Source organism: Cotesia glomerata, unplaced genomic scaffold (assembly GCF_020080835.1).
Source record: "Cotesia glomerata isolate CgM1 unplaced genomic scaffold, MPM_Cglom_v2.3 scaffold_24, whole genome shotgun sequence".
NCBI classification, from domain to species: Eukaryota; Metazoa; Arthropoda; class Insecta; order Hymenoptera; family Braconidae; genus Cotesia; species Cotesia glomerata.
In genome coordinates, this window is record NW_025402885.1 from 57,379 (window position 1) to 84,396 (window position 27,018).

The window sequence follows — 27,018 nt, forward strand, 5'->3', positions numbered from 1 at the left end:
ATCAATCGACGTTGACAAGAATAACAACACAAATTTCACATTTTTGGACCCTATAGTACTAACAATAAGTCATATGCCATATGTCTAAAAGAAATAAACCAAAATTATTTCGTAGCTTGTATTATTTTCTCAAAATTTTAACTCAGCAAAAATGAAAAATGTGGCATTTCAGAAAATTACGACTTTAACTTTTAAAATGTCATATAATGAAGTTAACAAAAGCAGAATTCTTGAAGGTAAAATTAACTATACATAAATTTACTTTATAGTGAAATTATCAATAATTTTCAATAATTATCAATAATTATTGAATAAAACTAATTCGAGTCCATGAGCCGTTTCAAAGTTAAGCAAAGATTTAGAATTTTTTTTTTTTATAATCGTTTTAGTCAAAAAAACCGGTTGCACTGTAACGTCCACGTTTTCCAAAATATAAATAACTAATTTGTTCCCGGCTCGAAATTTGCTCGCCGGAGTCCAGAGTCATAAACGGGGATCACATTATCAATAACAAAATATAAACAAAACACTTCATTTTAAATAAATCAAAAAAAAGGAAACCTCTTTATTGGCCTGATCATATTAATAAACGATATAATCAATATAAGCAAATTAAACAATATAAACAATACATTAGAACACTCTTTTCAACAAATATCAAAAGCTTAAGTGATAATATGTACAAACTTTATGTCAATATTCGAACATAACCCGCACACACCGTTTGTTTTTCCGTTTTCGGTGCCACCTGGTGGCTAAACTCTGTCTACTACCTTTACAAAGTAGTATTCCTACCGACGGTTACACCCTAAATGGCGGCCCTACTTACCCCTTATCCCGTTCGGGTGCTTGGAAAGCAACCCTTTCCGGCCCTACTTTCCCCTAATCCCGTTCGGGTGTGCAGAATTCGTCCTGTGTGCCACTATGTGGGCAGGCACCTGAAAAAGTCCTGTGTGCCACTACGTGGGCAGGCACCTGAAGTTGAATCCAAAGCCGAGTATGAGTAGAACTTGAACCACGACGCATTACCGTAGAACAACCGTGAGGAAGATCCATCCGAGGTCCCGATTGTGAACCAGATTCAGCGATGAGGACACCGGAAGAAAATCCACGTAAAACCGAGTAAAGACCCCAAGTTTCAAAAGATACCAAATGTAAATTCGAGAGTCTGTTTAGTTACATAGTTTATTAGTACCGAGCCTGTTTATTGACCTGAAACCGTGAAAAGAAAATTATTTTTTTTTTTGTTTGTAAGCTGAATTGATGACGTGCGAAAGCCATCTATCGCGTTTTCGTCGTTTTCACAACCATGGAGATGTCAAAGACCAACAAGATGTTTACACGGAAAAAATGAAACACGACTGGTTACTGTGCTACACAAGAATGAGCGAAAATATATAAAAAAAGTTCTTAGCACATTACTAGATCATGTGATAATAAGAATGAGTCGTCTTTACATATGACTGAGTATCTTTCAACACAGTAACCATTCCTATGTTGCACATTACACTGAAAACACGAGTGATTCTCATGTTCACAGTCGCTGTTAGCTTTTAGGACAATAGAGATTCCCGTGAGCAGAAGAACTCTTACTATATAAAATAAGTATGAGTACTGCGCAAGCGTACGAATGAGTCACCTGACAAACGTTTCTCATTCTCGTGCAGCACAGTAATCATTCCTGTGCTAAATGAGAACTGTCCCTGTGGATCACATTGTAATAGTAGTAAAAAAACGAAACTTATTTCATTTGTAAATATTTGTAATATTAACTCATATTTTTATCATTATATTTATTATGATTTACAAATAGAAATCATAATATAATAAAATTAATTTATTTTCAATAAATAGCAATCCGTTGTACATGACATTCCAGAGAAGTGGACCGAGAACAGAACCCTGCGGTACACCTCCAGTAACATCATACTATTTTGGACCATTCTTCGTGTCATATCTCAGGACTCTATCTGTGAAGTAGCTAGCGACTATCCTTCGTAGGTATCCTGGTACGTTTATCTCTTGAAGGGCTTGCATGATGCAATCCCAGTTGGCGGAGTTGAAGGCATTTTTTATGTCTAAAGTTGCCACCAGGCAATATTTCTTCGTTCCCCCCTTCCATCTGGTACCGGCGATTGCGTCTTTGGCTATACCGACAACCAGGTTGATCGCGTCCAGGGTTGATCGTCCTTTCCGAAATCCGTACTGATTGTCTGCCAAGAGTGGATTGACAACTGCTTCTATCCTTTGGTGGATTATACGTTCTAGTATCTTACCGGCTGTATTCAGCATGCAGAGTGGACGATAAGATGACGGTTCTTCCGGTGGCTTTTTCCCTTTAGGAAGTAGTACCAGCCGTTGTTGTTTCCACTTCCGAGGAAAAATCCCTTCCTTCAAGCAGATGTTGTAGACGTCGAGGAATAACGCTGGCGCTGCTTTAATAGATGTTTTCAAGGCAATATTAGGAATTCCGTCCAATCCCAGTGCTTTATTATTCCCGACGCGGTTACAAGCTTCCATCAGTTCTTCTTTCGTGACAGGTGGAATATCATTCAGTTCGTCCTGTGTCAACAGATAGTTGAAAACGCGCTGTCGTGGAAACAGCGCAGTCACGATCTTCTGTAAGAGTTGAGGACACGTAGGAGACGGCATTAGCTGATATTTCAGGTGTGCCATGACTACCTTGTAAGGTCTACCCCACAAGTCTTTGTCCACCTCGTTGATTAGCTCTTTCCAGCAGTTCTTCTTGCTATCCTTGATGGCTTTGTTTAAATGTCGACGAGCTTTCTTGTATTCTGCGACTAGTTCCGCTGAGTCAGGCCGCCGATAACCACGCTGAGATATTCTTCTTTTCTTGAGACACTCTTTCCGTAGGAAGCTGATGTGTTCGTTCCACCAGTGCACCGAAGGTCTTTGGTTCATGCCCCGTTTACGGGGCATGCAGGTGTCGCAAGCCTGGGTCACTCTCTTCATCAAGTCCTTGGTCATTTCTTCTGCAGATCCAGTAGTAAGCGGTTCACTATTTAGGGCAGCTACGAGAGCACCTGGGTCAAAGGATTTCACCTTCCACCCAACGATGTCAAGTTTCTTAGCCGGTCTTCTAGGATTCTGGTCCTTTGATACTTCCCAGAGAATTGCATTGTGATCGCTGGCCGTGTAGATCTCCATCACCTTCCAGTCGTAGTTTCCTCTGATGAGGCTGCTGCTGACAAAAGTAAGATCCACAATAGAACTTGCGTCTCCTTTAGTGTACGTCGGCGCATCGCCGCTGTTTAACAATACTACATCTAACGTAGAAAAAGCTTCCAGTAGTTCTTTACCTCGAGCGTTGGTGTGTTTGCTGCCCCATTCCACTGCCCAGGCGTTTAAGTCTCCAGCTATTGCCACTGAGTGGTACTGCTTCGCGTTCTCCATCAGTCGATCCAGAAAGTCCATGAATTCAACAATAGTGAGGCTAGGTGGTGCGTAGCAGCTGTAAAAGCGGATGCCATCTACCGATGCTGCTACAAAGCCGGCGCTGCCATTGTTAACGACACTCTGGAAGGGGAGCTTGCGACAGGACCATATGACAGCTTTTTTGGTGCAGTCAGTTTCCCATGGTTGGCCGCCGAGGTGTTTATACGGTTCCGATATAAGCACAAGGTCAAGCTTCTGTTCACGTACTGTCTGCATGAGCAAATCATGTGCCGCTTCACAGTGGTTGATGTTTAGCTGCAGTATTCTCATTTTCGTTTATCAGTTATCTTCTTGAGTGCCTCTTGGTATACTGGGCATCTGCTTGTGCCGGCATGATGGGCGTTATTCTCTGTACCGGATTGATCCGCACACAGTGCGCATTTAGCAGGCTTATTACATTCGGCGATTTTGTGTCCCTCTTTTTCTGGGCCTTCAGGGTCAACCGTTTTCCTAATTTTTTTATATATTTTCGCTCATTCTTGTGTAGCACAGTAACCAGTCGTGTTTCATTTTTTCCGTGTTCTGAACTTCAGAAAGGGAGAAGAATGGACCAAAAGAAAAGTGGCAAACCAAGTTCACCACTTTTCTTTCCGAGGAAAGAGGGGTATGACCCAGATTTTACTTTTTGTATTTGAGTATTTTAGTTTATTTTTTGTTAATTACTTAAAAATTAATAGAAACAATTATTGTTATTAGTGCGGCGATTATTATTTAATTATTGTATTTATTTAGTTAATAATTTTATATTATTGTTACCAAAGGTATGATTAAATTAAGAAATTAAGCGTGTGAGAAATTATTACGAAGCCGAGCGAATTAATTGTAAAAGAAATTAAAAGACTGGGCAAATTATTCTAAGTTCCGAACAAGATTTAGTATGGGAAAGCGATGAATGGATATAAAATGAAAGAAATGACGATTATTATTTTGTCAGAAATAATTTAGGTAAGCGAAGATTTTATAAGTCCCGAGGACAATTTAGTATAGAAAATCAACGAATGGATATATAATGAAAGAAATTGCGATTAAAATAATAAAGAATTGTGAATTTGACGAAACGAATGGATAGAAAATGAAGGAAATTACGATTACAATAATAAAGAATTGAGTTTCGAAAATAAAAACTTAGAATTTGGCGAGACGAATGGATAGAAAATGAAGGAAATTACGATTAAAATAATAAATAATTATTTTTGAATGCTAGTTCGAAGACACCGGACAGGTGTCTAAAACGACCCTTCCGGTTCGTTACAAGAGAGTTAGGGGAAAAATGATAAACGCCAAAATTTGGCTCGATAAGGCAAGCAGTTCTTTCTCGGGAGAATTACTCGGACGAATACTCTTCACCAAGTAATTCTAGAGGATGATACTCTACCTGGAGTCTGACCAAGGCCCAGGTAAGTATCGTGAACCGACCGGATGAAAGTGCTGACTTGACCATGTGGGGGAAATTTGGCCACCGCATAGCTGGAAAGGGTTGTTTTCCAAGTTCCGTTGGTTTGTATTTTCAGACATTGCTTTTTTCTATGAAAAAGATACACGCGTTGCTGTTGTTGCAATAACTAGCTAAATACTAACCTAAAAACTGAACCAATTAAGGACTAATTAAATCAAAAGACAATCGAATCTACTAATTGAATCAATCAAGCGGTAAGTGATCAATGGCACGGAAATCGATATATGTACAGAGGGCGCTAAAAGCAAGTTCTCAAAAAAATTTTAATTCAAATTATAAATAGATAGTAAAGATATAAATATTTTCATATTTGAAGCTAATATTAAAAATTATTGAACTAAAAATAACTGCAATTAAATTGTGAATTGTATTTGCTTTTGATATCTTAATGACATTTTATGTCCTTTATCAATATATTTTATAAAATAGTTGAAAAATCATAAAAATATGTCTGACTCAGTCTGTAAATTTTATGGTTTGATACTACGAAATATCTTAGTCACCAAATTTTGTTGTAAGTTTGATGTGTTAACAAATTTTTACCAAACTTTTTGTATAATTATCAATATTTCAGTTCGTAAAAGCGAAAATTTGAAAAAATAAATATATATGAGCCTGTAACTTCGTCGTTATTGATGATATGAAAAAGTTGATGAGAATTTTTTTATAGAATATTAAAAGTCCTACAAATTTGCTATTCAACATTTTTGTCTAACTCTTACAGTTTAGAAAAAAAATGCAAAAAACCGGAAATTTGAATTTCAAAGCTATGTAACAAATCAAATATTGAAGATAGAAATTCGACTCAAAAGAATTTTTTGTAGCAAATTTAATAATCAACAAGGTTCATCCATTTGTTTTTTTAAAAAATAATTTCATCAGAGTTTGCAGGACAAAAAACTAATAAAAAATCATGTTTCCCATGTTATTTAAACGGAAAAACTTTAAGTTCGATGGAGGACATCTTAGAATTGGAATTTTGAGCTCCGCTTTTAATAGGAGCTTTGTTGGGACATCTTCTAAAATATTTTGGATTAAGAGCAAAAAAAAAAAATATCGTCTTTTTTTGGCACACCCTTATATATATGGGTAGATCCATTAGTTTTCAACGAAAATAAGTGCACTTAAGTCAGCGATTTTGATGCCGATTTGTTCCTCAAAAATACACCTCAAATGAAGACGATTCTGAAAATTTGAGCCCGAAATAATCAAATCCAGCTGCTGGAGAATTTTTTGAATTTTGGAAAAAGTCGATTTTTCCTTGATTTTCAATTATTCATATCTCAGCTTCTATATAACTTAAAGACCCCTACCAAACGGCATTTTTCTCAGTAGACTCTCTACTTTTAAGAAAAAAATAGTTATTTGGTATAAACTTATTTCGAACTTAGCTGACAGCCTCTAACTAACGAACTGTTTTAGTTAAATTTTAGCTATTTGTAAGACACTATTATATGTACAGTGTTTTAAGTTAAGGGCCGACCAGCTTCTAATATCTTCTATTGGGGTATACTTTAATAGAATCTACGCAATTTTTCCTTGATTGCTTCTGTTAAGTAAAGTTATAGCTATCCAAAACCGATCGAATTGTAAAAAATTGCTATTTTCAGATAGCTAGAACTTTTTTCTCCGAGCTTCGATTTGCTTCAAATTTGCAGAAAAGTTGCTTTATTATATCCTTTAAAAGTCCTGAAAATTTGAAGTATGCTATCGAGTTTTTATTCGACTTATAAATGTTTTAATATCGTCAAAATTACGTTTAATTTTATATAGAATTCATTATTAATCGTCAGTGGAGGGCATATAATAATAATTATCTTATAAAATAAATATAATTTCCGCATCATAATCGATAATTACTTGTATTTTATTTCTGATTATTCCGTAAAACTCCGAAAAATTATGAATTAAGTCATTATATTAGCAAATTTAAAAAATGTTTATTTATAAATTTACTTTAACTACTTTACAATTTTTGTCAAAAGAAGTCATTTTTACTTCCATAGAATTGTTGTTAATCGGTGTAAACGAATGGTTCATTCGAGTGTCTTTGATGGTTTTTACAATATCAAATCGTTTTTTCAATTTTTTTTTATGTTTTTGAACTTCAACGTCAGATACCCAAATTGCTCTGGAAATAAAGAGTATTAATTACACTAAGTATTACTATGAGTTATAATTTTATTAATGTGTACCTTATACTTTTCATTTCTCTGAAAACATATTCATAAAACTCCAATGGTGTTGTTACTTGTTGATCAGGAGATGATCGTATGCAATGTCGCATTACTTTTCTCTAGTTCGTCGTATACACTTTTTCCATGACTAGTGGCAAAAAAATTATAAGACGTAACTTTAATACCGAAGTCCTGTTCATGACAACAAACATTTGCTAGATTATTCCTTTATAAAAAGTAAATATAAGTATTAAATTAAAGATTTATTCAAAATGCAAACTTTTCTTAAATCGACGAAAACAACGTTAGTATTAATTGCTTTTTAAGTATATTTTGGAACTCAAAAATTTCTAAGAATTCTTACTTATTTTTATATTGTGTAGCTGCGCCGTCCGAAAAGTAGATAACATTTTTTATCCATGGATATTCCTCTTTTATTATTTTCATGAGTTTTTCTTGAAAAGCATGTACAGTGTAAGCTACATGATCAGTCGTATCACTTATCACACAGAAACTCATCTGTTGGAGCTTTTCTTTATCAGTTGCCTGAGGATCTTTGTAGTAAATCATACACTCATCAAGAGCTTTCATTTGAGTACCCACATGCATTTTGATATATTTTTCATATATACATATATATAATATATATAAATATATGAAAAATTTATGTGGGTACTCAAATGAAAGGTCTTGATGAGTGTAACATCGGGATGAGCTTATATCTTTAAAAATGTCAATAGTTCACGAGATATTTATTTAAATGCCCTGTACTTTCTTAAATATTGACGTTTTTAAAGATATAAGCTCATTCCGATGTTACACTCATCAAGAGCTTTCATTTGAGTACCCACATGCATTTTGATATATTTTTCATATATACATATATATAATATATATAAATATATGAAAAATTGATGTGGGTACTCAAATGAAAGGTCTCGACGAGTGTAGCATTGAGATGAGCTTATATTTTTAAAAATGTCCATACTTCACAAGATACAAGGTCATTTCTTAATTATGTATCTAGAAATAGAGCATTTTCGAATGTAGCCTAAATACTTATCATAATAAATTGATTATCGGTGAAAATAAAATGAAACCTTGAATAGGCACAAATTCGAGTCAAGACCCTTGCAATGACATTGAATTTCACAAAAAAAAAAAAAAAAACTGATTTTATCACATAATTATCCTGGAAACAAAATTTTCCTTATTCTCTTAATAATATAGATTATTGTAATGTTAGATATCATTTATTAAACATTACCTTTTTTTTTAAAGATATTTTTGGGCTTGACATTTATAAGTCGCCCCATTTCATTGAGCTGACATATACATTGCATTATTCATTCATAGTATTTTAATATAGAGTTCTATTGAATATATTTATTATATTAAAAAACATATTGAAATTTATTTAAAAATAAACATTTTATTAACTCAGAAAATATTTTGCAAATAATAATAACAACAAAATTAATAAACTAAATAATAAATACTTATGATATCGATTAAATTGCAGTGGCATGGTTTTCATGGGCAACTGGCGCACCGGGAGTTCCTCAAGAGGTTTCAATTTCCGAAGACGCAATGAGTGCGTCCTGCGAAGGGTATGAGCATCGCGTTGTACTGTCAAGCGTCGGATTCTCCAGAAGGCAGAGGATGAAGTGTTGCTTGTGTGTTATTGTAGTAAAATGATTGAATAGATCTTTGTATAATAAAAGAATAGTTTTCAGCAAAATCCATGGTAATAATGCAAGTATCTGGCTCTAATTTATTTTTGCAATCGTATAAATAATTTTTCTGTGAATCTGCAATGTAATGATGCACGGTCAATTTTCACACATCACAAAATAAAGTTTCTAAAAATATTTCTTTTCTTTCAGTATGGTTTCTAAGAACTGCTCTACTGCCTTCTGTATCCCAGTTTTTGTAATTAACTAAATCATCAAAAATAGATATTTCTGATTCATTCATTAAATTTTTCATACCTGCTACTCCAGAACATTTATGACATCTATGTAGCATACAATCAGCATTATCAACATTACAAACTGCGACTGCAAATAAATCTCTATATTTTAAATCAGTTTTAAATGCAGATATCTTTAACTTGACATTTTCATGTTCTGAACAGACACAAATTTTATGAGTTCCTGGATCACCAGCAAAAACACATTCTTCTGGTTTCAATGAGGCAGAGACAGAAAATTTTGGTAAACTATCGTATTCTGAATGATCCTCAATAAAATTGCTGTATAAATCTCTAAGCGTATACAATAACATTTTTTTTTGCACCAATTCTCCTGAATCGGAACCACTTCCACTTTTTTTTTGTATTGCTTTATACCGGGACAAATATAACAATTTTTTTCGTCTAAATAATAATTTTTTATGATTTCTCTCATATCATCTGTAACTTTCCAAAACTTTTTTCTCTTCCTCATTTTTAATAATCCTGGAATAAAAATTAAAATCAGTATTTTGATAAAAAATAAAAAAAGATGTAGAACCGATAAATTTTTATAGAATTGATAGTATGTATTCAAATAAAATTTCATTATCATACTACTTAATGAAGAACTAATATATACATGAAATTATACTGTACGTACCGTTTTGTACTTTGGACTTTTTGAATTCTCTAAACATGTAATCAGAACAATTAAAGTATTGTTGAACTTGTTTAAATTGCCAAGATAGTGGTAAAACTGTTAATACTTGAATCTTTTCAGAAACAGTTTTTACTTGCTGAAATTGATTTTGCAGAGATAATATAATGTCTTTGAGCGTGTTACTATCTTCTATCAAATTGTGTTATTTGACTACTAAAACTAGAAATATTTAAATCATAGGCGTTATTTATTTTTTGGGTGAGTTTATCTAAAACTTCTAGCAAAACTTCTTCTGCTTTTTTTTTGCAAGCGCTCCGTAGATAACTTAGATTTATTTATAGGATCAATATTCGATTCTCTCAATATACTGTTAATTGAATTAACAGTTTGCGAATTAGATTGATAATAAGATCCAGATGAACATGGTTGTGAGGTGAAACTTTCAAATAATGAATTGCCTCGTGATAAAGTAGCACTGTCACCTCTTGCAATATTCTGATCTTCATGGACATCTCCAATTTCCATAGGTTCTGATTTATCTAAATATGGTTCGACTATTTGATTTATTCATGCTTCACAGTTTCGACACCATTTATCTCCAGGAATTAAATTCATTGAAAGTACTTCTGATAAAACATTATTAAAATTTTCACATGTCTCTAATCTGATTATACTGAGGAAATTAGTTATGTTTTTTTTTATGTTTATTTAAAGGATCACGACATTTATATTTATACGAAGAAAAGTAATCTAAAAATCGGAGCTTGTGGTAATGACAAATTTTCCCATCTGAAATTTGTTCATAAAATTGTTCGTGTTGTAATCTCAACTTTAAAAGTAAAATATTTTCTTCGCTTAATTCACTTAGATTATATAGAACTTTTTTATCAGCGTATGTCTCGAAGGGACATTCTAAATCAGTAGATAAACCGATATAACACTTTTCCATTATTAAAATTTTTGATACTATCAATACTTCAAATTAATCAAATAACATCTACTTAATACTGTAGGAAGATATACAGGTGTTTACATTGTTTACATGAACATATGTTAACGTAAATACCTCAGTCACGCTACGAAGCGGATAAGTAAGGTAACAAAAATGGTTCAAGCGCCACCTTTAATAAACATTCAAACGATTTGAAAACAATTAGAGCACTTTCGAGAAAGGAATATCTAACAGAAGTTTTATCTATGTACAAATTTTACTTGTTAACAAATCAATAATTTGATAGACATATAAGAAATTATCGACAAAAATTATTTTTTAAAACGTAATTTCGACGATATTAAAAAATTTATAACTCGAATACAAACTCGATAGCATACTTCAAATTTTCAGAACTTTTTAAGGATATAATGAAGCAACTTTCCTGAAAATTTGAAGTAAATCGAAGCTCTGAGAAAAAAGTTCTAGATATCTGAAAATAGCAATTTTTTACATTTCGATAGGTTTTGGATAGCTATAACTTTACTTAACAGAAGCAATCAAGGAAAAATTGCGTAGATTCTATTAAAGTATACCCCAATAGAAGATATTAGAAGCTGGTCGTCCCTTAACTTAAAACACTGTACATATAATAGTGTTTTATAAATAGCTAAAATCTAACTAAAACAGTTCGTTAGTTAGAGGCTGTCAGCTAAGTCCAAAATAAGTTTAGACCAAATAACTATTTTTTTCTTAAAAGTAGAGAGTTTATTGAGAAAAATGCCGTTTGGTAGGGGTCTTTAAGTTATATAGAAGCTGAGATATGAATAATTGAAAATCAAGGAAAAATCGACTTTTTCCAAAATTCAAAAAATTCTCCAGCAGCTGGATTTGATTATTTTGGGCTCAAATTTTCAGAATCGTCTTCTTTTGAGGTGTATTTTCGAGGAAAAAATCGGCATCAAAATCGCTGACCTAAGTGCGCTTACTTTCGTTGAAAACTAATGGATCTGCCCATATATATATTGTGACATGGGAAAAATTCCCCATGTCAAAAGAATAGTTTGGTTATTTGTTTATTTTAATTTTCTTTATCATTATTAATTATTTTGGCTCAGCTGATGGAATGCGGAAATTCGACACGACTATGTCGCCCCAAGCGGCCTTCTGATCAGAGTGTGGAGCTTGAGGTAAGGCTTATACCCGAAACCGCGCTGAATTTGAAAAGTATGCATGAATGAGTGTGACTATTGTAGAGAGTATGTGAGAGTGAGAGCGAAATTAAGTTTAAGCGATCAGACGAACCCGCGAATTCACACAGAGCCATCAACGACCAGCGTGACATCTGGAGGAGGACCACGGCGAGAGCGAAGCAAAATTTGAAATCGATGAATGACGACGGCGTTTGAGCAACTTAAGTCGAGCGAGGCACCATCTGGATGCCGTAAGCCGAACCGAGTGACATATCGACCAATCATCGATCGCAGCGGAGTACTGGACGCACCCCGTAATACAACGGTCGGCTAGAAGAAGCCGTGAGCTGATTGGATGCGAGGTTTTTGAACTAACGGAAAACTAGAGAACACATGTTGCCGAGGAGGCAACCATAGTTGAATTCTGATCTGGACGCCGTGCCTGTTAGTCGCAAAAAAAAAATTCCGATACGCGCATAAAATAATTTTGAAACGCAATTACGATCCGTTATTGGGTTAAATTTTACCATTCGTTAAATTGTTTGTCTTGTTGGAGATATTTTGACGATCTTTTATTGAAAAATCGCCGAGTGACGATTATTTTATTATCACGTGTTCATGGGTGACACCATCGCCGAGACATCGGCGCTATTCCGCCTGCTATCCCGCCAACTTCGTTGAGAGTCAGCTACCTGGACGAGTACCGACCCGAGGGGTTCACTGCTGCCGCAGGGTGAGTCTGATCGCTAATTTAGCCCCAGGGTGTCCTCACCGCGATATCGCGATCGATTTTAGTTAATTTCACCAGTTTGATTTTTGGTGTAATTTTTTTTTATTAATATTTTTTTTACGAAAGTAATTATTGAATTCCTTTCGGATTATCGACACGTGTGTGACGACACTCAGAGGCACGGTACCATCGGGGTGTATTTGTGTTTGTGTTCGTACATTAAATCGTAGATTCAAAGTCGAGCGTTCGCTTCTTATTATTTATTTTTTTTGTTATTTTTTTTTGTTCGAGACGCTGTCATTGAACCAACGGTGTGACAGTATTATTACTATTGTTAATGGTCTTATTGGTTGGAACATTGATGGATGCTGACAATTGAATTTGATTTCTTTTTGTTGTTGTTATTAAACGTAACGCCCGAGAAATTTGGAGCTGTGTAAGGGCCGTATTCATAGTCCGGTCTTAAGTTTGTACTTAAGCCTGTCTTCATGAAGACGGCCTTATCGGCTGTAAGTTATGATGTTTTCAGAGTCATTCTTTAAGATAAACTTGAGTAAGTAAAAAGTTTTAAGCAGGATCTTATTTTCAGTAAGATAAGCTTTAGTAAGACCCAACTTAAGACCAAGTCAACGCGGGTTCGTCAATTTCCGTGAAAATTCTTATGTTTCCAACAATCTCATTGGTTGAAAAGTACTTAAATTTTGACAATGAAGTTTTTTATTCAAAATTGTAAACAGATGTACAAATGTACCTTAGAAAATTGTAAGCCTCAAATTCAAGCCTCTAATTCAACTAGAAAATTATTACCGCAAGATCAGAAGAAAATATGTCAAAAAAAGGAAAAAGTACTAATTTTACCGCTGTAGAAAAAAAATATTTTCTACAAATTTTAAAAAATTATGCCCAAGTAATTGAAAATAAAAAGAGTTATGCTGCTACATTAAGTGAAAAAAAAGAAGCATGGGATTTCATCGCAACCGACTTTAATTCATCTAGTATAATTACTGAAAGGGTAAAATTAAATTTTTAATATGACTCTAAAATTAACAGCCACTTGATCAGTTTTTAATTAAATTTTACAAATAAATTAGTTTTAGAAAGTTTTTCTTGAAAATTGGACTTGTAGTTTTTCAAATTTTCTACATCCCAAGCGTCACAAAAAAAAATGTTAACTTTTTGGTAGATTTCACTCAACAAGAAGTTAAAAAATTAATAATTGTCAACTTAAATTTAACAAAACATTAACAAAAAAAAATTTGTGCCGCTTGGGATGTGAAATTTTTTCGTTAATTGCGTTTTATTTTGATTTTTTCAAAGAGAAACAATTAAAAATTGTTAGTTATCTGTTAATTTCATCTTTATTTTTTTAATACATAGTATGCCGAATTTATAATAATTTTTAAAAATATTGCAGCGAAACGCAGATCAACTCAAAAAACTTTGGTCAAATCTAAAAACAAAACAACGGAATGCGCTGACAACCAAAAAGCAACATCGCCTTGCAACTGGGGTCGGTCCATCAATTCCAGATTCTGAAGTTGATCCTGATATTTCCTTATTGCCCCAAACTTAATTAAAACTGCACCGATTTTATTTTCTTCAAATAAGTCTGAAGAAGAAGTTACTAGGACGTTTTCATCTTTTTTTCCTTCTGTAATTATTTTATTTTTAAAACTACCAAGATATTTGCAGTTCTGACTTTCTTATATATTGGTTAATCGTTCACTATTAATGAAATTATAAGAAATATTTTTTATCTAGCTAAGTGTAATGCTGTTGACTCAATGGAATGTGAAGAATACATAAGCCTTGAACAACTATTCCCAGATGATGAGAATGATGGCAATGATGATGAAGAATTACCACGTGAACCCTCATCGTCTATTGTTACTAAAAAATCGTTGGTAGAAATAGTTTTATTAGCCATAATACTTAAAATATATATTTTAATTAATATTTTTAAAATCATCTTAGCTCAACAATATAGGAAAAGAACTAAAGGAAGAAAAAATCCACCCAATGAAGACGAGAAATTCTATAGAAGCGAAAGGTTAAGAAAATAATAAAGCAAGAAGAGAAATTATTTCAACTGAAATGTCAACATAAAGAAGAGATACATAATCTAACAATAGAACACCTGAAACAAAAATATAAATTAGAGATTCGTGCAGCAACCGCTGCAGCTGAACTAAGTGAGTTAAATTTATTAAGACAACAAAATAAGAATTACGGGCATGATTGACATGATTTTTTCTGGATGTTTCTAGTTTATTATTAATTTTTATAATAAATAGCATAGAAATGTAAAGATAAAAATTTATCGTTAGTTTGAAAGATTTTATAAGGTGATAGCAATTTTTAAAATACAAATAATTTTATACTGTACGTTAAAAAAACTTTTTAAGTACCAAGGGCTAACAGTATTTTAATTTTAAAGTGCATTTGAATGCAATTTTTAACTATATTAGAGTGTTAAGCCCGTAACATTTTATTAAAGCATGTATTAAATTTTTATATTAAATAAATTACTTTTTTTAATGTAATCAAACCAAAAATGTCAAGGTTGAAAATAAAAATGGTTTTTTTATAAAAAATTTTGTTTTTTATTAAAACACGTTCAAAAACTTTTCTTATAGATATATTTTTGAAAAAGTAATTACAAATGATATCTATTTAACGAAAGTTTAAATTTTTATAGAATCCATTATATTTACAATTCTGAATTTATTACATTTACAGTTCGGAATTCAACTGAGATAAAATTGTGACTTTAATTTATGATTACAAATTATCAAGAATACGTAGACAAGTATCCCAGTTAGTTCACGTTCAGAATATCTCATGTAAATTCGAGAATTTTGAAAAATTCGACTATCATGAGCGCTACCAGGCCATTCTGGAACAATATCTAAAAATTCCATCCATGAGCCAACAATCGCCTACGAAATAATAAAAATTATCATATTATAAGTTATTCAGTCTGTAATGACTAGTGAAAATAAGAGAAATACTTACTTGTACATTCAGAGAAAAATAGCCCTTTCGATTTCTGTTGATTTCATTAATATTTTGAAACATTGTATGAACTCATCGGATATAAGTGCAATCAATTGCTCCATCAACCCCGGGTATTCCAATTGCTCCATTACCAAATCCCAAACGTTCAAAAAGTCTCTGGTTTTCTAATTTTGCTGCTTGAGTTCGAGGCATTTTAATGTAATCATGAATTTCGCTTGCAAGTAAAACGCTCACCCGAAAACTATTCTGGAAACTGTTGGTTGTGATACTGTCATGGTATCACCTAAAATGAGCTGTAAGAATAGTTTTATCAAAATATATATTTGTTTGAAAAATAAAAACGCTCTTTTCAGTGTTCTCTAAGTTAGCAAATAACTGTAAATAAGAAATAAATATTCTCAACTTGATTTATAATTACCTGAAAACTTGCAGTTGCATAAAATCGCAATCATAATAATTGAAAAATTGGTGGGATTGGTAATCCTCGTTTATTGACTTTAGTTAAATTTTGTTCTATAAGAGGTAATATTCCGAATTTAACATTATCCTTGTCAAATCTATATCTTTACTTGAATTCGATGTCTGAACAAAAATCAAAAGGATCTTGCACATCTCGAATATAACGTTTTGGAATACGTATGATTAAATCATCGTCGTCCAAATCAAAATTGATATCATTATTATCGTCGATGTCAATATTATATAACCCCAAAAAATTCATTATTTGAACCACTTTTTTCACTGTAAATACATTTAAGATTATCTCAAGTCAACTGAAATGATGACTTAGAAAAAAACTCTCTTATTTGGATGAAAAGTAAGGTTAAGGTATTTTATAAGACCGTCTTATTTGAATATGAATACATCAGAAATATCTAATGCTCAAGCTTGTCTTAAGTTAAAATTATGAATATTTATCCCAGCCACATGTCTTAGATAAGATCAAATTTTGAAGTATATCTTAAGAAAGCCGTATATGAATCTAAACGCTGCCTTAAGCTTGTGCTTAAGGTGCACTTACACTTAAGCCCGAACTATGAATACAGCTCTAAGACAGCTAGCCCGATCGACGCGCCATCTCCGAGCGCGGGCCCAAACTTATCTCGAGCTTCACCTACCCGCAAGCTTAGTCGATTTACCGACCGTAATTAGTTATCCGCCGCGAGCCCGCCAAATTGTTGAATTTTGAATTATTTGAATTATTATTTTGCGAATCATCGTTAAATTAAAGTTACATTGTGTTTAATTTGCTATTGCAAATTAATTGGGGAATTTGCGAGCCACCGACGGACCGAATTCAATTTTTTTTATTTATTTGTTTAATTATTGATTAATTTTGGAAAAATTAATTGTTTATTCCATTGTATTATTAATTATAAATTAATTTGGGAATTTGCGAGCCATTGACGGACCGACTTTAAGCTTTTATTGAATTATTAATTAGTTTGAAACAAATTAATTGTTTATTTCATCGTATACGTAATTATTAGTTACTTTGAGATAAATTAATTATTTAGAGTATTGTATTATTAAGTATAATGGCTCTTGAGCATTTGCGATCCACCGACGGAGCGAATTGAGTTTTATTATTTTGTTTTTATTATTAATTAATTTGAGCAAAATTAATTGTTTATTTCATCGTATAAGTAATTATAAATCAATTCGGGATTTTTACGAGCCGTTGACGGACCGAATATAATTTTTGGTTATGATTAAGTAATTTGAAGATCGATTAATTGCTTACGTCATCGTAGTATTAACTATAAGTCATTTAAATTATTATCTGCGAGTCACCGACGTATCGATATTATTGTTGTTTCTTGTACTTATTATTGTTCGTTCATTCGGCGAATAATTAACTGTTATTATAGTAATTTTTGAAAAATTATTAATAATTCTTGGCGACTGTTAAAAATAAATTGTTGACTGGACATTCGGCGATTACTGTTTTTTTGTTTTTCTTTTCCCGAGCTTACTTAGATTTAAGCATTTTACGTTTCGCCGTTCATTCGAATTTTAAATCTCTTCGTCATCGACCCGCCGCCCGACGACAAACGACAACGACTTCGAATCGTGGAATAGTAAGTTCCTGGCGCCCAACTACCTTCGAAACCCAGGTGAGCCATTTTAGGTGGTGCTCTCCGGCCCTGTCGACGTCAGTGCCGGTGAAAAGACCATTATAATATATATATATATATATATATATATATATATATATATATATATATATATATATATATATATATATATATATACTAGCCGTTACCCGCCCGCTTCGCGTGGTATAAAATACATGCCAAGTGAAAGAAATATTAAATTGTGTTATCTAGCTGCCTAATTATTTATCATAAACGGATTTTACGAAATTAACATACCCTTAACTACTTAGGGTCTTATCGATTCATATGAGTTAAAATAATATCACAGCTAATAACACAGCTTTTCACATCACCATGGAGGTACTGTGTCGTACGATGCGTTCCCATTATTTTACATGGCGGGATCCCCAGTAGGCCTACACCATGGATCGACGTGAGTGTCAATACCATCAAGTTTAGAATTTGTTATACATATCAAATCTATATAAATATAGATTAGATATAAACAACTTAAACCTAGGCATCAATACTCTGTCGTGCTAAATAAAAAGACAGTAATTTAACTTATATCTTTTTTATTAACTAATTCTAAATGAACATTGGTTATAAATTTAAAACTATGAACTTTTTAACATATTGCTAGCATTTTCTATTTTAGCATATGCTAATATTGGTTCTTATTTTTATACTGTTATTTTCATAGTTTTAAAATTTTTTTGATCACTAATTTTGTATATTAGAAACCTAAATTAAAATCCAAAAAACACATTGTTCATAGTTTTAGCTTTACAATAAACCTGAAAATTATTAAAATATATTTTTTATTATATATATTCTTTTGCAATTTATAAATGTATCCAATCAATTAACACTAAACAAAATTGAAAGCTTGATAAACATTTCTTTTGTAACAGTAAAAAGAAATTATTATATAGATAAAATATTTAAAATAATTGAATTAAAAACCACTCTAGCGGTAGATCCAAAAATTTTTAAAAATTTGAATATTTATTATTTGGATTACTGTTCATTTTCTGATTCTATCGATTTAATTTAAAGAAATAATCATTAATATAGTCAAAAATAGAAAATTAAATACTTAAAACTTCTTTATGTACAACATTTTTTGTTTTTCCTATTGGTTGAAGAATGACCAAGTTGTCAGGTGAACTTACTCTTGAGCATGCCACGTATAGTTGGCCATGAGAGAAACAGTCATTTCTTAAATCAATACCAGTCATCTTCAAACTCTGCCCTTGTGCCTTGTTAATCGTCATGGCATAAGAAACTTTGACAGGAAATTGCAGACGTTTAAATTCGAAATGGTAATCTGATGGGATCGGAGGAATCCTTGGAATGAATACAGTTTCTCCTTCATATTTTCCGGTGAAAATCATGGCTTCAATGACATTTTTGTGTAAGACCTTGACTTGAAGCCTGGTACCATTACATAATTTTGGCGGATTTAAATTGCGGAGCAACATTATTGGAGTGCCAATCTTGAGTTGAAGAACATGAGGTGGTATCCCTGGTGGATTGAGAGTTTGTAAGAATTCAACACGATAGTGGACAGCTTCTTCATCCTCCAGTACTTTGTCCACCGATTCATATCTTACTTGCTCAGTTGGCAGTTTCTCCAGCAAAAAGTTGTAAATACAATTGACTTGTTCATTGGTTGGTGTGAGGATGGCTCTCTCCTTTAACCATGAACTACAATTGTCGCCAGCTTTGTCAATATTCGGGTATATTTTGTCTGTCAAGGTGATTAAATCTGGGACAGTTTCACAATTAATATAGGACACGTTTATTCTTCCGTCTTCTTCCGGAATTTTGTCATCACCTATATCAATCAGTATTTTTGAAAACTCTTCTGCTTTCGAATTTGGCTGAAGATGAACACGCATATTGATGTTCAAAGATAGAACTTTGACCGAAGGCCATAAAATTGATGACTTGGTACAGGTTTTAACTTCATCTGCACGTGTTCCTCGTGGCACAACAGGCAAAGTTTGTCTAAAATCACCGGCCAAGAGAACAATTACTCCTCCCATAATTCGGTCGCAACCTCTAATGTCTTGGAGCAATCTGTTTAGAGCTTCAATACCATTTTTGTGAGTCATAGTGCACTCGTCCCAGATAATAATTTTTGCTTCTCGCAGCACATGAGCCATATCACTCTTTTTAGAGATGTTACAAAGTGGAGACTCAGAATAACCTAAATTGAGAGGTAGTTTAAAGGCAGAGTGAGCTGTTTTACCTCCGTCTATCAAAGTCGCAGCAATTCCTGAAGAAGCAACGGCTATAGCGATGTTTTTTTCACTCCTGATTTTCGCAAGCAGTAAATTGATTGAAAACGTTTTTCCAGTGCCACCTGGAGCATCAAGAAAATACAACTGCCCAGAATCAGATATAATTGAATTTAAAATTTCATTGTAAACTTTTTTCTATTCTAGATTTAATTTAGGAACATTTTCTGCTACAACTTTAGTTAAATAGACGGTGTCTTAAGCCAATTCATGCAAATATTGACGATTAGTGACAATAAACCTTTCATCTCGGATTGGAGAGTGGAGACCGAACTGAAGAAGTGTTTTTCCAGACATTGATATAACAATATCTTCAAGTAGTATGAGACATTTGTTGTAAATAACATCAAGTAACAGCTCAACATTTCCACCGTCTCGTTCTACCTCTCTCTTAATATCTTCTGAAAAATAATCTCGATATTTCTCCCATAATTTTGGTGGGTCGTCAACATGACAAAAAACTAACATAATGGCAAACAGCTCACGGATCTTGTAGGGCGAATCAGAGATGCAAGCTTCATCCAGAGTGCGACACCAATTAGCATCATCTTCTAGAAGACCAAGTGCTCTACATGCTGCTTGAAATGTTGGATGAATCACTCCATCAACAGTTTTCAAAGTAGAAAATGATGTAGGACCTCGAATCTCATGTAAGAGAAGACGCAGGTGATAACATTCAGTATTTCCGGGATGCACGGTATAAACTCTACCTAAAACTTGATCTTTCTTGACTCCTAAATAACCTGAAACAACCTTACCTTTTTTTCTTCTATCAAAGCGGTTATTTTTCCATACGTAATAAGCTGGAACTTCAACATACAAAAGAGTTTTTGCAAAGTCATCAACTTGGCAAAGCTCAAAAAAAGCCATTAGTGTTGTTTTTTTTGGATTAATTACTTTGTCAACCACATCTTGCTCAGTAAAATAAATTCTTTGACCATTTTCAAGATGTACAGCAAGATGCATCACCGAAGGAAACCTGTCATGAATAGGAAAACGAAATATTCGCCAGACTGCTTCAGAGCTACTGATGTAACGTCCCGCCTGGTAGTTCGTCACCTCATCAAGATCCTGAACGGTAAACGATGCTTGGTCAGATCCTTTATTTAAATAATTACAGATGTATTTTATGGATTTTACAGAGTTACAACTCTCAACATTAACATGAGCCCCGAAGGTATGGGATAGAACGGGATTGTACGGCACTATCCATCGGTTGTCGATTTCAACTCCGTTAAGTTTGAAAGTTTTTCCTCCGTCTGCTGGTGATCGTCTACGATACTTGGGATATCCGTCATCTCCTGTTTGAGTTTCTTTTAAAAATTCCTTGGGGTAATTTTTTGTGCACTTACCATTAACAACACAGGGTGATTTTAAATTGAAAGATCCACATGGACCGTGAACCATGGTTGTCTTGATAATTTGATAAAGATCTGGATTTATGTCTGGATCAGGTAACTCAGCGCAGATAATTTGGTCAATAGACTCTGGTCTCATTTTCTCTTCTAACCATAATAGAATATGAACATGAGGGAGTCCACGTTTTTGCCATTCTATGGTGTACATGTGACACCTCGTGTCACCAAAGATACGACCTACTGTAAGAAGTTTTATCATATGTTTCACTTTCACATTGAAAACCCTCGCTACGATGTCATGTCTATCATGAGACTGTTGACCTTCACTCAAAAGCTGCGTTATTTCCGGCCACTTAGGATTGCAGGTGAATGTTATAAATAAATCTGGCCGTCCATAATGACGTACATATGTCATTGCATCTTGAGTTCGCTCATGCATGTAACGGGGTCCTCCAGTAAAAGAAGAAGGCAACACAACCATTTTTCCCATTGTTGATAATTGTTCATCATTTTTTGACAAAGCATCTTTCAAGTGAACGTATTCCTCACTTCTCAGTTTTTTTTGGTTGTTACGAATATAGTTAAGTCTTTCAGTCTCAATTTTTGCGTACATGTCAACTAAAAATTGATTTAAAAGATTGCGGAATCGCAATAAATAGCACACTTCACTCTCACACTCCATAATTCTAAAGCTGTAAAATTCTGAAGCAGATACTGTCTTATCGAGAGGCAGTTTAGTCGTCTCGTCACGCTTAGATATGTTGATGTGATAGCCATCTTCTCCATAACAGAACATCAAAGGATATTGTAAAGCATCATATGAGCGGTGTGTTTCACTAATTCGCATCAACTTATTGTCTCTACTGTGAAGAACAATGTCTCTTTTTTCGAAATCCTGTCCGACAATTAGAACTGCAACTTCTTTTGCCTGAGGAGCATTAAAACGGCCCTTATGTTCTCCAGCCGGTTTTCTGTCAGCATTAATTATTACTTTGAAGTCTTTTTGATCTTTAGGAATTGAATCTATTGCAGCCTTAAAATCCTGAAGATATTTGTTATGCTGATGTAACAACTTCTGCAGTTGATGAACTAATTCCGGATAAACGCCAGGATAAATTCCACAACGGATGTCTCTTTCATGACATTCATCACCAACAAAGTATATTTGAAGAAAAGAAGGCTTTTGATTAGGTTCAGACATCAAGCTGCCTATTCTGTGATAAACCTGCCCTTGAACTTTGAAAGTTGGCATAAAATTTCCTTCTCTTACCTCTTTGGCTCCAAAAGATGTCATTTGGAAACATCCATTATACTTACGGGCATTTTTCAGAAAATGTTCTGATAGTGGATCCTGATGAGTCAATAGGCTGTGTAAAGGTTCAGGATAGGGGCCAAGCTTAGAAAGTTGGACTTTACCACTACTGCAGCACATTCCTTGAGTCTCATCTTTCCATTTCAGAGCATGACACCATTGGCAAGGAGAACGTGGACCAAGATTGACAATTTTATCATTCGAATAATTTATTCTACTATCGTACTTGAAACCGGACAAATGTTTAGAAGTCCAGGACAATAATTTAGATTTTGATCTTTTTTCATGATATTTGGCAGTAGCTGCTCGATTGACGTGTGGATTTTTTTCGTTGTAAGCCTTGTGAATTTTTTTCACTACATCAGGATGAGTTTGACGATATGTTTGGGTGGCTTGTTTTAAGATTTCAGGATGACTTTCATTATATTTTCTAGCGGCCTCTCTATGAACTTCTCTATGGTTTTTTGTATATTTTGAAGCAGCTTTTTTCAGTTGTTTAGCTCTGATTGCGCTAGAAAATCTTTTTCTTCGTTTTGTTCCACTTTTTGATCGTATTGATATTTCAGTTACAAAAGCAGATCCATCACTACTCAAGAAAGTTGTGTCAGAAGTTAATTGAGAGGAAGACAAATTTGTTACATCTTCGGTCTCTGTTTCAAGATTTTGATCAAGATTGTTTGATGGTTGAGTAATATCAATACTTATTGGTTCAAATAATGGAACTAAAACGTCATAATGACCGTTGTTGTGGTTTCCAGTAAACCTGAGTCTTTTAATTACATCTGATGCTTCACCAAACGTAGCCCTGAGACAGCCATCTTGATATACTTGAAACTGATATGAAAACAACTCTGCCGCCGCTTTAACTTCACAAAGAGATCCTTGTGTATAAGGCTTCGACATGTCCTCGAAGTACAAACGTTTAGTACCATAAGGTTCACCAGATTCTTGCTGAGTAAAATATTTGAACCTCTGCCAGTTGTTGGATACATGATGCACGATCTGATTTCTAATAAGAGCACTTTTTGACATAGTGCCATACAATAAATACGATATTGAAGAAAAAAGACACGCGCCATCACCGAGAATATGTACAACTTTTAGAAGAATCTCAGAATCCATTGGTGAATAATTATTATAAAATGTAAATAAACAAAACTTTATTTGAACTTAGGTTGATATGGTGATGGAATTTAATTGAAAAAATAGTTTAAAAAATTAAATTATCATCATAACAATAAATAAATGATAATTCAATATATCAATTAGCAATGTTTTGACAAATCCGTTATTATTATTGAATGGAGATCAAATAAATATTCCGATGATTACTTTATAAATTAAATTATTTAAAATTATGATGATAAATTAAATGAGGAAAATAACAAAGTATATTGAATTATATATTTTGAAACAGAAAAACGATTAAATAAAAACTCACCAAGACTGCAAGAACATTAAAAAGAAGAAATCACTTTTGGTTTGATTTCACTCACTTTGAATATCCATAAAATTAATTCTTAATTGAGTAGCATTTCACTAAATTATCATTAACACTACATTAACTAAAATTCTATTATTATTAAGGAATCACCTTATTAACAAAAAAAAAAAATAATAAAAAAAAATTATAGATTATTTAACTTCACTCAATTAAGCTCACTTAAATCCGGTCTAATAGATTTTATTAAATCAATAAGATCAGTTTTTTTTAATATTTATCGTGACAGCTGTCTGATAATATTTTTATTTTGACACAATAAAAAAAGTGTCAAAACAAATATCATCCTAAATATAAGCATACTGAAGTTATGTATTTACAAATAATTAACCTACTTCAATTTAATAACTAAAATAATATATTTATAAACTAAAAAATTAATATCCCGAGAAAAAATGTTTCTATATAATCATATATAATTGTATATAATCATACATGACTATACATGATTATATATGGAATTGTATATAAGATTATATATAATTATATATAATCATACATGATTATATACCGAATTGTATATGAGGTTATATATAATCATATATAATTATGTATGACTATATATGGAGCAATATAAAACCAAGCAAGATTATATAGTTCCATATATAATTATATATAACCATACATGATTATATATGGAATTGTATATGAGGTCATATATAATCATATATAATTATATATGACTATATATGGAGCAATATACAGCCAAGCAAGATTATATATAGTTCCATATATAATTATATATAGTTATATATAATCATACATGATTATATATGGAATTGTATATGAGGTCATATATAATCATATATAATTATAAATGACTATATATGGAGCAATATACAGCCATCCAAGATTATATATGATCCCATATATAATTATATATAAGTATATATAATTATATATGCTTATATATAATTAACATATATAAAAATTTTTCTTTGAAAAAAAATTTTTTTTTGGTAATCACAAAAAGTATAAAATGATGTTTATAATTACGTTTAAATAATTCTGAAATACAAAATTTGTTACATTTCCTATGAGATGTTTTGGTCTGCTCTGCTACTACCTAATAGTAAAATCATTATTTATTTTATTATTTAAATAAGTGTTATATTATAATGAGATTCGGTAAAATAAATAAATTATGAATTATGACTATCCAAATATATTTTAAAATCAATTTTTATATTATATTTATGATAAACCCATATGATACATTATGTAGATCATAGAATCATTGTCATCTAAGACAGCAGCACAGCAGACAGAAACTTCAAGACGCACGGAGATCACTAAAGTTAAGCAGCATTGAGCAGGGTTAATAGTTGGATGGGTGACCGCTGGTGTTATAGCCGTAAAATTATAGCTAGATATTTTTTTTGCATTTTAATTGGTTACAGAGAATTGCGTAGGACCATATTAAATACTCTATCCATAAAATTAACCCAATAATTAATTAGATGTAATAAATATATAATTAAATATTGTTATATATTATTATATATAATTATATATGATTAGATATGGTTATATTTGGCCATTTTTCATATATAATCATATATAACCAATTTATATATAAATATATATAATTATATATAAATATTTTTTATCGGGATTATTCACAAAGAATATTCAACCAATATTATTAATAAGTATATTTACAAAATAATTAACTAATGTAAATAAAAAAAAAATTTAAAGTTCAATAAATAAAACAATAAAATAACCAAATATAAAATAACAAATTAAAAAAAAAATTTTTTCCAATTTTTTTTTTCGAAATGGATTTAAATAATTTGGATTTAGAACAATTAATAGTAAATGGAGATAAAACATTTGGACCTCACGATTGGTCTCATGAAATTAAAAAACAAATAATTGGTAAGTCAATAATAGTCATTATTTGTTTATCTTGTTTGATACAAATCCATACATCATTGATCAATTTTTTTTGACTCAAGAAAATATATTGGATAGCTTTAATTATTTTAGTTATCGAATATTTTAGTTACTTATGTAACACTTTCTTTAGTGAAGAATATTTTCTTGACTGTAGAAAATTTTTTCTTGCTCTAAAACAACTTATGTCTTTCTGAATACTTTTTTCATTGAGAATTAAATTTTTCTTTGAGTATAAGATCAATTAATTTCACAAAAATCATTAAGAATTTTTTTTTGTTCTTAAATAGATTTTGTCGACCAGATTGATGGGATTTATGTCGTTGGATGCACTACTATTGTGAAAATTTTTTTGAGAGATGGTCGCATTCATGAGGCAATAGCTTTTAAAGAATCACGAAGTGATTCTTATAGAATTGCATATGATCAAGCACGAAATGTAAAACATTAAATTTCCTTGATTAGTATTAGGGTTAATAATTAATTTTGCTTAATAATTAACAATAATAATTTCTTTTTATTTTCAATAGGGATCATTCATCAGGGCTATTTATGACACCTTCTTTTTTTTTAATGAATTCCGCGACCATTTATTCTCTTTAACCGAACAAAAATTAAAAAGATTGGCCAATCAAGAACGATTAAAATTTGAATGAAGAAAAAAAAATAATTCATAATTATTTATGATTCATTAAATTTTATTATTGATTTTAATACTCATAAGAGAATTTTATTTATTATTTATTGGCACCAGATGTACAGCTTGTCTAACAAACTCTGATACATCTTTCGGTTAAATCTACTTTTCTAACACTAATTTTATAATTTATTATTTTATTTTAGTATCCCAACTTGATAGTTAATCTATATTTCAATCTATAACGCTAGTAAATACTTTCTTCGACTTTGGGTCGTTTCCTTAGTTTCAGTTTATCGTATATAGCAGATTCTTTTCAAATTTGGAGCT

General features: G+C 32.1%; 2 protein-coding genes and 3 long non-coding RNA genes across 5 annotated transcripts; 3 read left to right on the plus strand and 2 right to left on the minus strand.

The window, feature by feature from the left end:
• Window positions 1–790: 790 nt before the first annotated feature.
• On the plus strand, window positions 791–20,169 carry LOC123274147. The gene is made up of 4 exons (XR_006511459.1): window positions 791–800; window positions 7,894–7,904; window positions 11,253–11,255; window positions 19,684–20,169. It is a non-coding gene; the product is annotated as an uncharacterized LOC123274147 (long non-coding RNA).
• Window positions 13,022–14,687, plus strand: LOC123274146. Its single transcript, XR_006511458.1, has 4 exons — window positions 13,022–13,570; window positions 13,973–14,211; window positions 14,320–14,458; window positions 14,533–14,687. It is a non-coding gene; the product is annotated as an uncharacterized LOC123274146 (long non-coding RNA).
• Window positions 15,242–16,593, minus strand: LOC123274145. Its single transcript, XR_006511457.1, has 3 exons — window positions 15,995–16,593; window positions 15,574–15,869; window positions 15,242–15,497 (listed from the first exon to the last, which is right to left on the minus strand). It is a non-coding gene; the product is annotated as an uncharacterized LOC123274145 (long non-coding RNA).
• Window positions 20,170–20,179: 10 nt separating the features above from the next.
• On the minus strand, window positions 20,180–23,683 carry LOC123274155. Its single transcript, XM_044741645.1, has one exon. It carries the CDS (start codon window positions 23,681–23,683, stop codon window positions 20,180–20,182), a length of 3,504 nt encoding a protein of 1,167 aa, XP_044597580.1.
• A 2,250-nt stretch (window positions 23,684–25,933) lies between these two features.
• On the plus strand, window positions 25,934–26,707 carry LOC123274156 (DNA repair and recombination protein RAD52-like). The gene is made up of 3 exons (XM_044741646.1): window positions 25,934–26,033; window positions 26,342–26,490; window positions 26,582–26,707. The coding sequence occupies exons 1-3, from the start codon at window positions 25,934–25,936 to the stop codon at window positions 26,705–26,707; spliced, it is 375 nt and encodes a 124-aa protein (XP_044597581.1).
• Window positions 26,708–27,018: the final 311 nt, after the last annotated feature.